We start from the raw sequence: 12,283 nt of genomic DNA, 5'->3' as shown, positions 1-12,283 counted from the left end.
TTCATCACTAGGCGACAGCAGTCGCCATCCAGCAGCCGGTCTGGGCAGCCCTGTGCCGCCACCAGCGGTGCCGCCAGTGAGAAGGTCCGGGGCAGGCTGCACCGCGCGGCTGCCCGCGGCGACCTGGCCTGGCTGAGACGGTGGCGCTGGTATTATAGGAGAGCCGGCATCGACCCGCCGGACCAGCAGAGGCGGTGAGTTCTATGGGCCACCGAGGGGACACCTTGGCTGCTTCTGGCAGGCGCTGCTGCGGCATTTTCTGAGCCGAGCTCCACTAGTTCTTGGCAGGCTTCTCGTAAGGGAAAGGCAGAACGAGAGCATCAGCATGGTGCTGATGACCAATCCCCCCAGCAGCTTTGGATGCCATGTGGAAGCAGCGCTCTTAAGGCTGTGTGTGGAATCGCGTTCAAGCTAATGGCTTGAAAAGCGAGATTTGTCCTGTCAGCTGGACAGCAGTGAACTGTGGTGCTTTTCACGGCTGGGAGCTGCCTTCTCGGCTCCAGCACTGTTGGTAGTGCATGCTGCCGGCCTGCCGCTTTGCCGTGGTCTCTGCAGGGCTGTTTGCAGCTGCTCGGACCTCGCCCATTCTCTTCTGCCCGGTGGCTGATGCAGCAGCAGCAAGTGGGAGGAATAGAGGCTGGGCAGGGTCCCCAAGGCTATGTAAAGACACTGATTTTATAATCTTTTTTTCCGTGTTGAGACTATCTGTTTCATTTTTAGGACACCTCTGCATCTTGCTTCTGTGAATGGCCACGCAGATGTCATCAGATATCTAGCACAGAAGAACTGCAAGCTGAATGTGGCTGATAATTTAAAAAGCACTCCACTGATGAGGGTAAGTGGACTGTGTTCTGACCTTGTAAGTGGAGCTTATTGACAGTGCATTGCAGGAGAGGTGTCTTGCATGATTCCTTACACAGAAGGGCCATAGAAGCATGCATGTTGTTACTTGGCGTGGCTTAGGCCTCTGTTATCTAAATCTTTGAAGATGTCCTTCAATTGCAGCATTGAGGAGATGAGCGAGTTGTGACAAGAGTGACACAAAAATGTTGAAAGTCTTCCACCCTTTTTTGTGTGTCATTCCCAGGCAGTACAGTGCCAGCAAGAGAAATGTGTGTCTGTTCTGCTAGAACATGGTGCAGACCCAAATCTGGCAAATGCTGACGGCAACACTGCCCTTCACCTGGCTGTCCTGTCTGGTAACACAACTATAGCAGGGCTGTTGCTTGAGCATAATGCCAGTAGTGATGCTGAGAACCAGGTAACCTTGGCATGCGGGTAAAGCTTCTCTTTTGAACAGGTGCGAGCTTGTCTTTGTTTTTCTAATGGAGAGTCTCTCATCTTTCAGGAGGGATATACCCCCTTAGATCTTGCAGTCTCCAAACAGCATGAAGAGATGCTGGAATGTCTTCGAAAAAAAGCAGCTGATGGGCATGCTGCTGAGCAGGGTGAAAGGTGAGGGATTTGTCTAAACAGCACACAGGCCTCCTCAGTTGTCAGCAAGTGTGACTGAGGAGAGGTGTGGGAATGAGTTTAGAAAAAAAAAAAGAGCCACATGGAAGGAGATCCCCATGTGATCGGTAAATGCAGGTCTGCTCTTGGCTGCTCTCCGACCTTCGGTACTCTTGTACTTTGTCCACTGAGGACCGTCAGAAAGTGTTGTCTGTGGTGTGCTCTCCCCACACATACCAGAACTCACTGGGAAACTTGCCATTAGCTCAGCAGCAAGGTTGCTCGGCAGGAGAGTGGGCTTTAAGCAAAGGAACAGCTGGTGCATTAAGTGGTACGAATGGGAGCATTGGGAGAAAGAGAAGCAACTTGTCCAAGGGGAAATGATGGGTTCCAGCCACACGAAAAGACAAAATGTCTTGCCCTGTAGATGGCCAGGCAGTTGAACAGCTTGCCCCAGGAGTTGGTGCAGGTGCATCCAGGGGGATTTTGAAGAGCAGCAGAAGGAGTCCTAAATAGCAGGGCCTGACATCAAGGCTGCACTGTGGAGGCAGTGGGACTGGAGATGTCCTGAGGTCCCTTCTAGGCTGCATTCTGCAAGCTTACATGTACTTGGCTTTCCTTTCACTGTGCTTATAGGAAAGGGGGAAACACTATATTTGGGAGCAATCAGGGAAAAACCATGCCAAATTTGACATGTTTCCTATCAAATTTTGGATGCTTTAGGACTGCTCTTGCGGTGACTACAAGACATGAAGCTGACGTGGAGGAAGACAAAGTGCGCCTGCAGGAAGAGTTGGAGAAGGTTAAAGTGGAGGTATGGAAAGGCTGTCCCAACGGAAAAAAATCATGGTGTGATTGTTACTTTCCTGTTCATCATGAAAATGGACAAAAGAGTATTCTGGGAGACAGAAGGAGAGAGACCTAAGGAAGTAGTGATTATATTGGGTTTTAACCTGCCTCTGTCCTTTCTGCCTCTGCTCCCCACCCCAGTGTTGAGGTAGAACTGCCTCTCTTCAGTGTTTCCCCACTTCGCTGTCAGGGGTGTGGGATTCCTCTCTCTGCTCTACATTCGAGGTCTTCCTGGTTTAAGAACACTCCCCAAGCAGCCCAGGGTGATTCCAAACTCCAGAGCAGGTCTGATGGTGCAGTTCACCTGGGAGCCTTTCTGAAATGGTGCTCACTGGGATGTAACTGCTGCTGTCCCTCAGGGCCCCACCACACTGAGGCAAAGCTGCCTTTCCTCAGGGATCCACCACTTCCCACTCAGTGGAAGCTGGCACCTCTCTCAGTGCTGCACTTGTCATCTCTGCCACTTGAGAAAACTCCCCATGCTCCCCTGGCAGTGTGCTGTGCTCCAGAGCAGGTGCACTGGAGCAGTTATCCTCTGACACTTCCAAGACTCCTTCCTTCTTTAGGAATAAAAGCATGTCAGTTCATGCTTTCATGCAGTAGCAAATAAAGAGCATCATCACAGGTCCCCAGAAGGCTTGGAGCAGCAGTGTCAGTGCTTAGAACCAGGCTCTAGGAAATCTGTGGAGGGATGGGAGAGGCTGCTGCAGAAGAATAGGAAGTAGCACAGCTTGTGTTCATTTGCTAGTAGAAGCAAAGCTCTGAAGATACTGGAGATGATTGCAGTTCTTTGGGCAGAGGGTATGGGCAGATAGCTGCAGCACATGTGAATCCTTGGGCAGCAGCTGACTCCTCTGTATAAAAGCTCACCTGACAACTGTGGGTTCTTTCTGTGGCTTTACAGTTGCAGGAGATGGAAGAGAAATATCTAAATTCTGAGCGTTGTGTTCAGAACTTGATGGCTGCCTTGGAGGAGAAAGATAGACAAGAGCAAGCTGCTGCCCTGGAACTGCAGGAGCATCTCTCAGCATACCTTGACCACGAGACTACTGGGAAACAACTGGAAGAACACGTTCTATGGTGAGGGAACAACACAGTGAGACGAGGTGTCTCTTGCTTGCAGAAATTGGGAGGAAGCAACAGGACACATATTCTAATTCTGAAGGACACTCTTGCTTTTGATTTTGTTTATTCACATTGTACATCTGGAATTGGTGCTCTCCTTGGAGAATTTTCTTTAATAAGACCAATATGTTTCTTTAAGCCTTGAAATTCGGAATGCCGGATTGAAAGCCACTGTCGACCAACAAAACAACAGGATTGAAGCCCTGGAGAGAGACCTGCAAGCCTCTGTCTCAGTAAGCTGATCATAACTTTCACTTTTCATCAATCCTGAACCTAATTACCAATATCTGTGGGCATATTTTATGGTGAGGTTTTCCTGGAGAGCCAAGGGGAGCTTGGTTCCTGCATTCTCCAGAATACAGGCTTTTCAGAAAGCAGCTGAGAGCCTTGCTTTCACAGCAAGTGGCCTTTGAGTGGCATTTCTAGTTTTGAATAGAAGCAGTGAAGTTTTCCCTGCTTCCCCCTGGCAGCATGGGGCTGCTTAGCTGGAAAAGGGGGAGAGAGAGATCATTGGTTTTTTGGCTACCTCTTGGTAGCCAGCAGCATTTCTTAGTTTGAGTTCAGTCTGGAGACAGGCATAATTCTGCAGCTGAAGAAGTAAAAGCACCCATAACATGCTCCGTGAAAACCTCATGCCGTGGAACACCACTGCCCTAGAATGCAGTGCCACAGCTGCAGCAGAAGGTTGCCAATGCAGGTCTAGAGCAATCCACATCCAAATCTTCACTGGGATTTACTAGGAGCCACAGGGGTGATCTTGAGAAAGGCAACCTGTACTTGCCTAAGGAAATAGCTAGGGCTTGAACAGAGTTAGGGAAAGCCTGTGCCTTGAGAATGAAGCTGTGGGTGTCTATTTCTTCCAATACACCTTGAAAAAGAACAAGACAGTATCCCAGGAAGCAGGAGAGAGATGCAAGGAAGTGAAGATTATATTGTATTTTAATCTGCCTCTGTCCCTTCTGCTCCCCACCCCGTAGTTGCTCAGTTTTAGGTGAGGTAGAACTGCCTCTCTTCAGTGTTTCCCCACTTCACGGTCAGGGGTGTGGGATTCCTCTCTCTGCTCTACATTCGAGGTCTTCCTGGTTTAAGAACACTCCCCAAGCAGCCCAGGGTGATTCCAAAGTCCAGAGCAGGTCTGATGGTGCAGTTCACCTGGGAGCCTTTCTGAAATGGTGCTCACTGGGATGTAACTGCTGCTGTCCCTCAGGGCCCCACCACACTGAGGCAAAGCTGCCTTTCCTCAGGGATCTACCACTTCCCACTCAGTGGGAGCTGGCACCTCTCTCAGTGCTGCACTTGTCATCTCTGCCACTTGAGAAAACTCCCCATGCTCCCCTGGCAGTGTGCTGTGCTCCAGAGCAGGTGCACTGGAGCAGTTTTCCTCTGACACTTCCAAGACTCCTTTAGGAATAAAAGCATGTCAGTTCATGCTTTCATGCAGTAGCAAATAAAGTGAATACAAAGAGCATCATCACAGGTCCCCAGAAGGCTTGGAGCAGCAGTGTCAGTGCTTAGAACCAGGCTCTAGGAAATCTGTGGAGGGGATGGGAGAGGCTGCTGCAGAAGAATAGGAAGTAGCACAGCTTGTATTCATTTGCTAGTAGAAGCAAAGCTCTGAAGATACTGGAGGTGATTGCAGTTCTTTGGGCAGAGGGTATGGGCAGATAGCTGCAGCACGTGAATCCTTGGGCAGCAGCTGACTCCTCTGTATAAAAGCTCACCTGACAACTGTGGATATTTTCTGTGTCTTTACGGTTGCAGGAGGTGGAAGAGAAATATCTAAATTCTGAGCGTTGTGTTCAGAACTTGAGGGCTGCCTTGGAGGAGAAAGATAGACGAGAGGAAGCTGCTGCCCAGCATGTTGTATCAGAATACTTTGACCACGAGACTACTGGGAAACAACTGGAAGAACACATGCTACGGTGAGGGCACAACACAGTGAGACGAGGTGTCTGTTTCTTGCAGAGTCTGGGTGGAAACCACAGGAGAGATACTGTGATTTTGACTGATACTTTTCAGCTGTGTAACTTCATGCTGTTTATCTGGAATTGGTGCTTGTTCTCGTGGGTTCTGGCACTAACACCTGTGTTTCTTTTTAAGCCTTCAAATTCAGAATGCCAGATTGGAATCCAGTTTCCGCCAACAAAACAACAGGATTGAAGCCCTGGAGAGAGACCTGAAAGCCTCTGTCTCAGTAAGCTGATCATAACTTTCACTTTTCATCAATCCTGAGCCGAATTACCAATTTCTGTGGGCACATTTTATGGTGAGGTTTCCCTGGAGAGCCAAGGGGAGCTTGGTTCCTGCATTCTCCAGAATACAGGCTTTTCAGAAAGCAGCTGAGAGCCTTGCTTTCACAGCAAGTGGCCTTTGAGTGGCATTTCTAGTTTTGAATAGAAGCAGTGAAGTTTTCCCTGCTTCCCCCTGGCAGCATGGGGCTGCTTAGCTGGAAAAGGGGGAGAGAGAGATCATTGGTTTATGGCTACCTGTTGGGAGCCAGCAGCATTTCTTAGTTTGAGTTCAGTCTGGAGACAGGCATAATTCTGCAGCTGAAGAAGTAAAAGCACCCATAACATGCTCTGTGAAAACCTCATGCCTGTGGAACACCTCTGCTTTAGAATGCAGTGCCACAGCTGCAGCAGAAGGTTGCCAATGCAGGTCTAGAGCAATCCACATCCAAATCTTCACTGGCAGTTACTAGGAGCCACAAGGCTGATCTTGAGAAAGGCAACCAGTATTTGCCTAAGGAAATAGCTAGGGCTTGAGCAGAGTTAGGGAAAGCCTGTGCCTTGAGAATGAAGCTGTGGGTGTCTATTTCTTCCAATACACCTTGAAAAAGAACAAGACAGTATCCCAGGAAGCAGGAGAGAGATGCAAGGAAGTGAAGATTATATTGTGTTTTAATCTGCCTCTGTCCCTTCTGCTCCCCACCCCGTAGTTGCTCAGTTTTAGGTGAGGTAGAACTGCCTCTCTTCAGTGTTTCCCCACTTCATGGTCAGGGGTGTGGGATTCCTCTCTCTGCTCTACATTCGAGGTCTTCCTGGTTTAAGAACACTCCCCAAGCAGCCCAGGGTGATTCCAAACTCCAGAGCAGGTCTGATGGTGCAGTTCACCTGGGAGCCTTTCTGAAATGGTGCTCACTGGGATGTAACTGCTGCTGTCCCTCAGGGCCCCACCACACTGAGGCAAAGCTGCCTTTCCTCAGGGATCCACCACTTCCCACTCAGTGGGAGCTGGCACCTCTCTCAGCGCTGCACTTGTCATCTCTGCCACTTGAGAAAACTCCCCATGCTCCCTTGGCAGTGTGCTGTGCTCCAGAGCAGGTGCACTGGAGCAGTTTTCCTCTGACACTTCCAAGACTCCTTTAGGAATAAAAGCATGTCAGTTCATGCTTTCATGCAGTAGCAAATAAAGTGAATACAAAGAGCATCATCACAGGTCCCCAGAAGGCTTGGAGCAGCAGTGTCAGTGCTTAGAACCAGGCTCTAGGAAATCTGTGGAGGGGATGGGAGAGGCTGCTGCAGAAGAATAGGAAGTAGCACAGCTTGTATTCATTTGCTAGTAGAAGCAAAGCTCTGAAGATACTGGAGATGATTGCAGTTCTTTGGGCAGAGGGTATGGGCAGATAGCTGCAGCACGTGAATCCTTGGGCAGCAGCTGACTCCTCTGTATAAAAGCTCACCTGACAACTGTGGATTCTTTCTGTGTCTTTATGGTTGCAGGAGGTGGAAGAGAAATATCTAAATTCTGAGCGTTGTGTTCAGAACTTGAGGGCTGCCTTGGAGGAGAAAGATAGACGAGAGGAAGCTGCTGCCCAGCATGTTGTGTCAGAATACTTTGACCACGAGACTACTGGGAAACAACTGGAAGAACACATGCTACGGTGAGGGCACAACACAGTGAGACGAGGTGTCTGTTTCTTGCAGAGTCTGGGTGGAAACCACAGGAGAGATACTGTGATTTTGACTGATACTTTTCAGCTGTGTAACTTCATGCTGTTTATCTGGAATTGGTGCTTGTTCTCGTGGGTTCTGGCACTAACACCTGTGTTTCTTTTTAAGCCTTCAAATTCAGAATGCCAGATTGGAATCCAGTTTCCGCCAACAAAACAACAGGATTGAAGCCCTGGAGAGAGACCTGAAAGCCTCTGTCTCAGTAAGCTGATCATAACTTTCACTTTTCATCAATCCTGAGCCGAATTACCAATTTCTGTGGGCACATTTTATGGTGAGGTTTCCCTGGAGAGCCAAGGGGAGCTTGGTTCCTGCATTCTCCAGAATACAGGCTTTTCAGAAAGCAGCTGAGAGCCTTGCTTTCACAGCAAGTGGCCTTTGAGTGGCATTTCTAGTTTTGAATAGAAGCAGTGAAGTTTTCCCTGCTTCCCCCTGGCAGCATGGGGCTGCTTAGCTGGAAAAGGGGGAGAGAGAGATCATTGGTTTATGGCTACCTGTTGGGAGCCAGCAGCATTTCTTAGTTTGAGTTCAGTCTGGAGACAGGCATAATTCTGCAGCTGAAGAAGTAAAAGCACCCATAACATGCTCCGTGAAAACCTCATGCCTGTGGAACACCTCTGCCCTAGAATGCAGTGCCACAGCTGCAGCAGAAGGTTGCCAATGCAGGTCTAGAGCAATCCACATCCAAATCTTCACTGGCAGTTACTAGGAGCCACAGGGGTGATCTTGAGAAAGGCAACCTGTACTTGCCTAAGGAAATAGCTAGGGCTTGAGCAGAGTTAGGGAAAGCCTGTGCCTTGAGAATGAAGCTGTGGGTGTCTATTTCTTCCAATACACCTTGAAAAAGAACAAGACAGTATCCCAGGAAGCAGGAGAGAGATGCAAGGAAGTGAAGATTATATTGTGTTTTAATCTGCCTCTGTCCCTTCTGCTCCCCACCCCGTAGTTGCTCAGTTTTAGGTGAGGTAGAGCAGCCCCTCCTCAGAGTTTCCTCACTTCACGGTCAGGGGTGTGGGATTCCTCTCTCTGCTCTACATTCGAGGTCTTGCTGGCTTAAGAACACTCCCCAAGCAGCCCAGGGTGATTCCAAACTCCAGAGCAGGTCTGATGGTGCAGTTCACCTGGGAGCCTTTCTGAAATGGTGCTCACTGGGATGTAACTGCTGCTGTCCCTCAGGGCCCCACCACACTGAGGCAAAGCTGCCTTTCCTCAGGGATCCACCACTTCCCACTCAGTGGGAGCTGGCACCTCTCTCAGTGCTGCACTTGTCATCTCTGCCACTTGAGAAAACTCCCCATGCTCCCCTGGCAGCGTGCTGTGCTCCAGAGCAGGTGCACTGAAGCAGTTTTCCTCTGACACTTCCAAGACTCCTTTAGGAATAAAAGCATGTCAGTTCATGCTTTCATGCAGTAGCAAATAAAGTGAATACAAAGAGCATCATCACAGGTCCCCAGAAGGCTTGGAGCAGCAGTGTCAGTGCTTAGAACCAGGCTCTAGGAAATCTGTGGAGGGATGGGAGAGGCTGCTGCACAAGTGTGGAGACCCAGAAAGGCATTCCTAATTAAGGAAAATGAGAGGCCTTTCTGAGGTGCCTTCTCCTGGTAGCAGATCTTGTTTCATCTGGCCAAAGCAAGCCCTGTTCTGTTTTCTAGCCAGCCCTGTGCCCTCTCCCTGTCTATCAGCTTTTCTGTAACTCCCACCTAGTTTCCCTGTAATTGGTCCCTAAAGTTTTCCTTGCCCTGCTCATCTCATGCAACAAGCCCCACACAAGCCCCATGACCTTTGTTCCCTGAACTCTGGACAGTGCATGTGTGTAGCTGAAATAAACATCTCTGTAACACCCTTGCAAAGGTCTTTCCTGCTCCTTTAAATGTTATCACCCCAAGCAACAACTAGATGCAACATAGAAGAAAAGGAAGTAACACAGCTTGTGATCATTTGCTAGTAGAAGCAAAGCTCTATAGATAGTTGAGATGATTACAGTTCCTTGGTCAGAGGGTATGGGCAGGTATCTGCACCATGTCAATCCTCTGTATGAAAGATCATCTGACAACTGTGGATTCTTTCTGTGGCCTTACAGTTGCAGAAGGTGGAAGAAATATATCTAAATTCTGAGCGCCGTATTCAGAACTTGATGGCTGCCCTGGAGGAGAAGGAAAGAGAATCGACAGCTTCTGCCACAAAACTGCAGGAGCAGGTGTTGAAAAATTTGGAGACTGTGAAACAACTGGAAGAACGCATGCAACGGTAAGAGAACAACACAGTGGGACCAAGTGTTGCCTACATAAGTTGGTTGGAAACCATAATAGATAGTTAGGTAGCCTTGTATCACAGCAAATCATTATGGTTTTGAATGTTGCTTTTGATTTTGTATGTTTTACTCTTTTTTTTTTTTTTTGGAATTGGTACTCTGGCAGATTTTTATAATATGGCCTTTATTTCTTGTTAAGCCTTGAATTTGAAAAGACCGGTCTGGAAGCAGCTGTCCAGCAACAAAGCAACAGGATTGAAACCCTGCAGAGAGACCTGCAAGCCAGTACCTCAGTAAGCTGCTCATAAATTTCTCTTTTCATGACTCCTGAACCTAGTTACCTATTTCTGTAGGGAAATGTTATGGTGTATTTTTCCCAGAGAGCCAAGGGGAGATCAGTTCATTCTCTATTCTGCTGAATAGAGGCTGCTCAGAAAGCAGCTGAGGATCTAGCTGGCTTTCACAGCAAGTGGCCTCAAAGTGCTCTCTATGCCCTGTCCTACACAGATAGTGGCCTTTCATTAGTAGCTTTGAATAGTAGCACTGCTTTGGGCTTCATCCTGAGTGAAAAGAATTACTTACAGTAGTAACTCAGGGTTCTGCCTTGCTTGCTGATGGTAGTGAGGAGGCACAGCTGCCTCTCTGAGCCAAGCTGGGCCCTTGAGCATGGGTACACACACTTGACATGTGGGGAGAGTTCTCTTTTTCTTTGTGGTGGTTGAAGGTGCACTCTCTCTTTCAGGCACAGGCAGCCTCCCAGGACAGAGTGGAACATATCAGAGCAAGTCATCGTGCTTCTCTGATAAACCAGCTAAAAGACAGAATTAGAGATCTTGAATGTGAATTGAACAAACTGAAAAACTCTCCACAAGACAGTACATTTCCAAAAGAATGTGGACAGGCAGGAATGACAAAGGACAAGGAGCTATGTCTGGAGGAAGTGAAAGCTAGACAAGCAAAGGAACTGGAAAGGCAAGTCCATATATTTTGGAGTGGTAATAAAAGTGACTCCTGTTTCCTCATGCATCTTCCTTCCAAATCACTCTTCTCCACCTGCTCAGCGTCATGTGTGGAAGCATGAGATGCCATAATTCTGCAAGACCCTTCCCCTTCATCAGCCTTCTCTTCATTTCCCTTTAGTATTTCAGCAGAGACACCACAGTAGCAACATTATTCCATTAACAGCATACTTTTCAAGTTGATATTGTTTTAACTGGTAACTTTTTTTAGCAGTCTTTATAATTTCTTCATCCTGCATAGCACACCAAAGATCAATTTCATGTCCATTACTCTTTGAGTATGAATAGGAAAGAAAGATTAGTTCTGCCATCATTGCTGCCATAAGTAAAACTTGGAGTATAAATAAGCCCCTCAGAAAACAGCATTGGATTCTGTGAAGGAATTATCTTTATTGGCTTCCGTTTAGGCGGCGGCTCTGAGCTTTGAGCTTCCCTTGGGAAGGGGGGCCAGCCCAGAGTTGTTATGCTGGTGCCTTCCAGAAGAAGCTAGGTAAACACATGGCTTTCACAGAAGGCTTTGAAGCCCTCATGCTGAGCAGTCCTAGGCGTTGGTGACACTTGCTGCTCCTCGCACCTGGTGTGGCATCTTAGAAACAGACCCTCCAAACCAGCTCAGGTCAAATGATGGGCTATTTTTGGAGGCCCTTCATCTCACAAGCCAAATAATAGTCAAGGACCTGGAGACTAACTTTGGGAAAAGGTTACTACCAAAGGTAACTGTTTGTGTGCTTTGGAATGTTTCAGAGCTAACAAGATACGTGATATGGCCAATGCTAAGCTCGTCTGGAAGCGCCTTAAAAGCCCACCGTCAATCATAAGCAGCACTGTCCATGGAGATCTGGCTGCAACTCCAGTTCTGCACTCAACTGCACTGGGACATCTTGGCAACTGTTCAGGACTGGACAGGAATCTGAGTGCAGGAGACAGCTTCCTAAAGCAATATAGGAAGCGCTTGTCATCCAGAAAGAGGCTTGTAGCCTCTGTGACCAAGGTAAGCATTTTGAAAAACCATTCTTGACTCCTGCTAGAGAGTGGCAGTGTGCAGGGTCGGAGAACTCTTAGCATGATGTTAAAATCCATTTATTGTTCCATGCCATATTGTCTAATAGGCCAAAGAAACTGCTAATCCTCAGAAGAGTTGGCAGCTGTACATTGTAAGGCTGAAGATTTTGGTCACTGGGGTTGTAAAAATTTTAAAGTCCAGGTCATACATAGGAATAACTGGTTAGTGGTCTGTGTACCAGAATTTGAAAGATGGGTCCTTAATGTATATCCCAAGGCAGGGGATGTCTGTCTGCTGCAAGTATTGCAAGAAGATTTTGGGATTCACGCCACTTGTTATATTTCCAAACTGTCACGCTTCAATCCTAACAACTGTGCCAAAGGCTGGTGCAAATGAATGTGGGTGTCTTGGTGTGGGAAAGAATGGTGAACTCTGCTAGCTGCAACCAGTTGTGAATCAGTGGATTTATGAAACCAGTTTCCCTACAGAATGTTGAGAAGGGAATTTCAGCTCCCTTCACTATCTCTCAACTTCTGTTCCTTTTCTATTTCATTTTCCATCTGTCCTCTTGTATTTTAGTGGTCTTTCTATTGTGAGCTTTTGGCCTTGCCTCATGTGCAGGTAGGCCATG

The 12,283-nt window shown here is 47.9% G+C and overlaps 1 protein-coding gene and 1 long non-coding RNA gene across 2 annotated transcripts; both read left to right on the top strand.

Moving 5' to 3' along the window:
* Nucleotides 1-245: 245 nt before the first annotated feature.
* Nucleotides 246-6,191, top strand: LOC306816007 (uncharacterized protein; the record flags this gene model as incomplete). Its single annotated transcript, XM_079332509.1, has 9 exons — nucleotides 246-835; nucleotides 1,088-1,261; nucleotides 1,349-1,455; nucleotides 2,176-2,266; nucleotides 3,206-3,381; nucleotides 3,566-3,659; nucleotides 5,188-5,348; nucleotides 5,527-5,620; nucleotides 6,045-6,191. Exons 1-9 carry the CDS (start codon nucleotides 830-832, stop codon nucleotides 6,189-6,191), a joined length of 1,050 nt encoding a protein of 349 aa, XP_079188635.1. The 5' UTR covers nucleotides 246-829.
* A 3,298-nt stretch (nucleotides 6,192-9,489) lies between these two features.
* LOC306816003 lies at nucleotides 9,490-10,557 on the top strand. The gene is made up of 3 exons (XR_013777549.1): nucleotides 9,490-9,626; nucleotides 9,830-9,923; nucleotides 10,373-10,557. It is a non-coding gene; the product is annotated as an uncharacterized lncRNA (long non-coding RNA).
* The last annotated feature ends 1,726 nt before the right edge of the window (nucleotides 10,558-12,283 follow it).

The sequence above is a fragment of the Erithacus rubecula genome (genome assembly GCF_903797595.1).
Source record: "Erithacus rubecula genome assembly, contig: scaffold_329_arrow_ctg1, whole genome shotgun sequence".
Taxonomy (NCBI): Eukaryota; Metazoa; Chordata; class Aves; order Passeriformes; family Muscicapidae; genus Erithacus; species Erithacus rubecula.
Note: the sequence above shows the minus strand (reverse complement) of the source record. Positions and strands in the feature narration are given on the sequence as shown.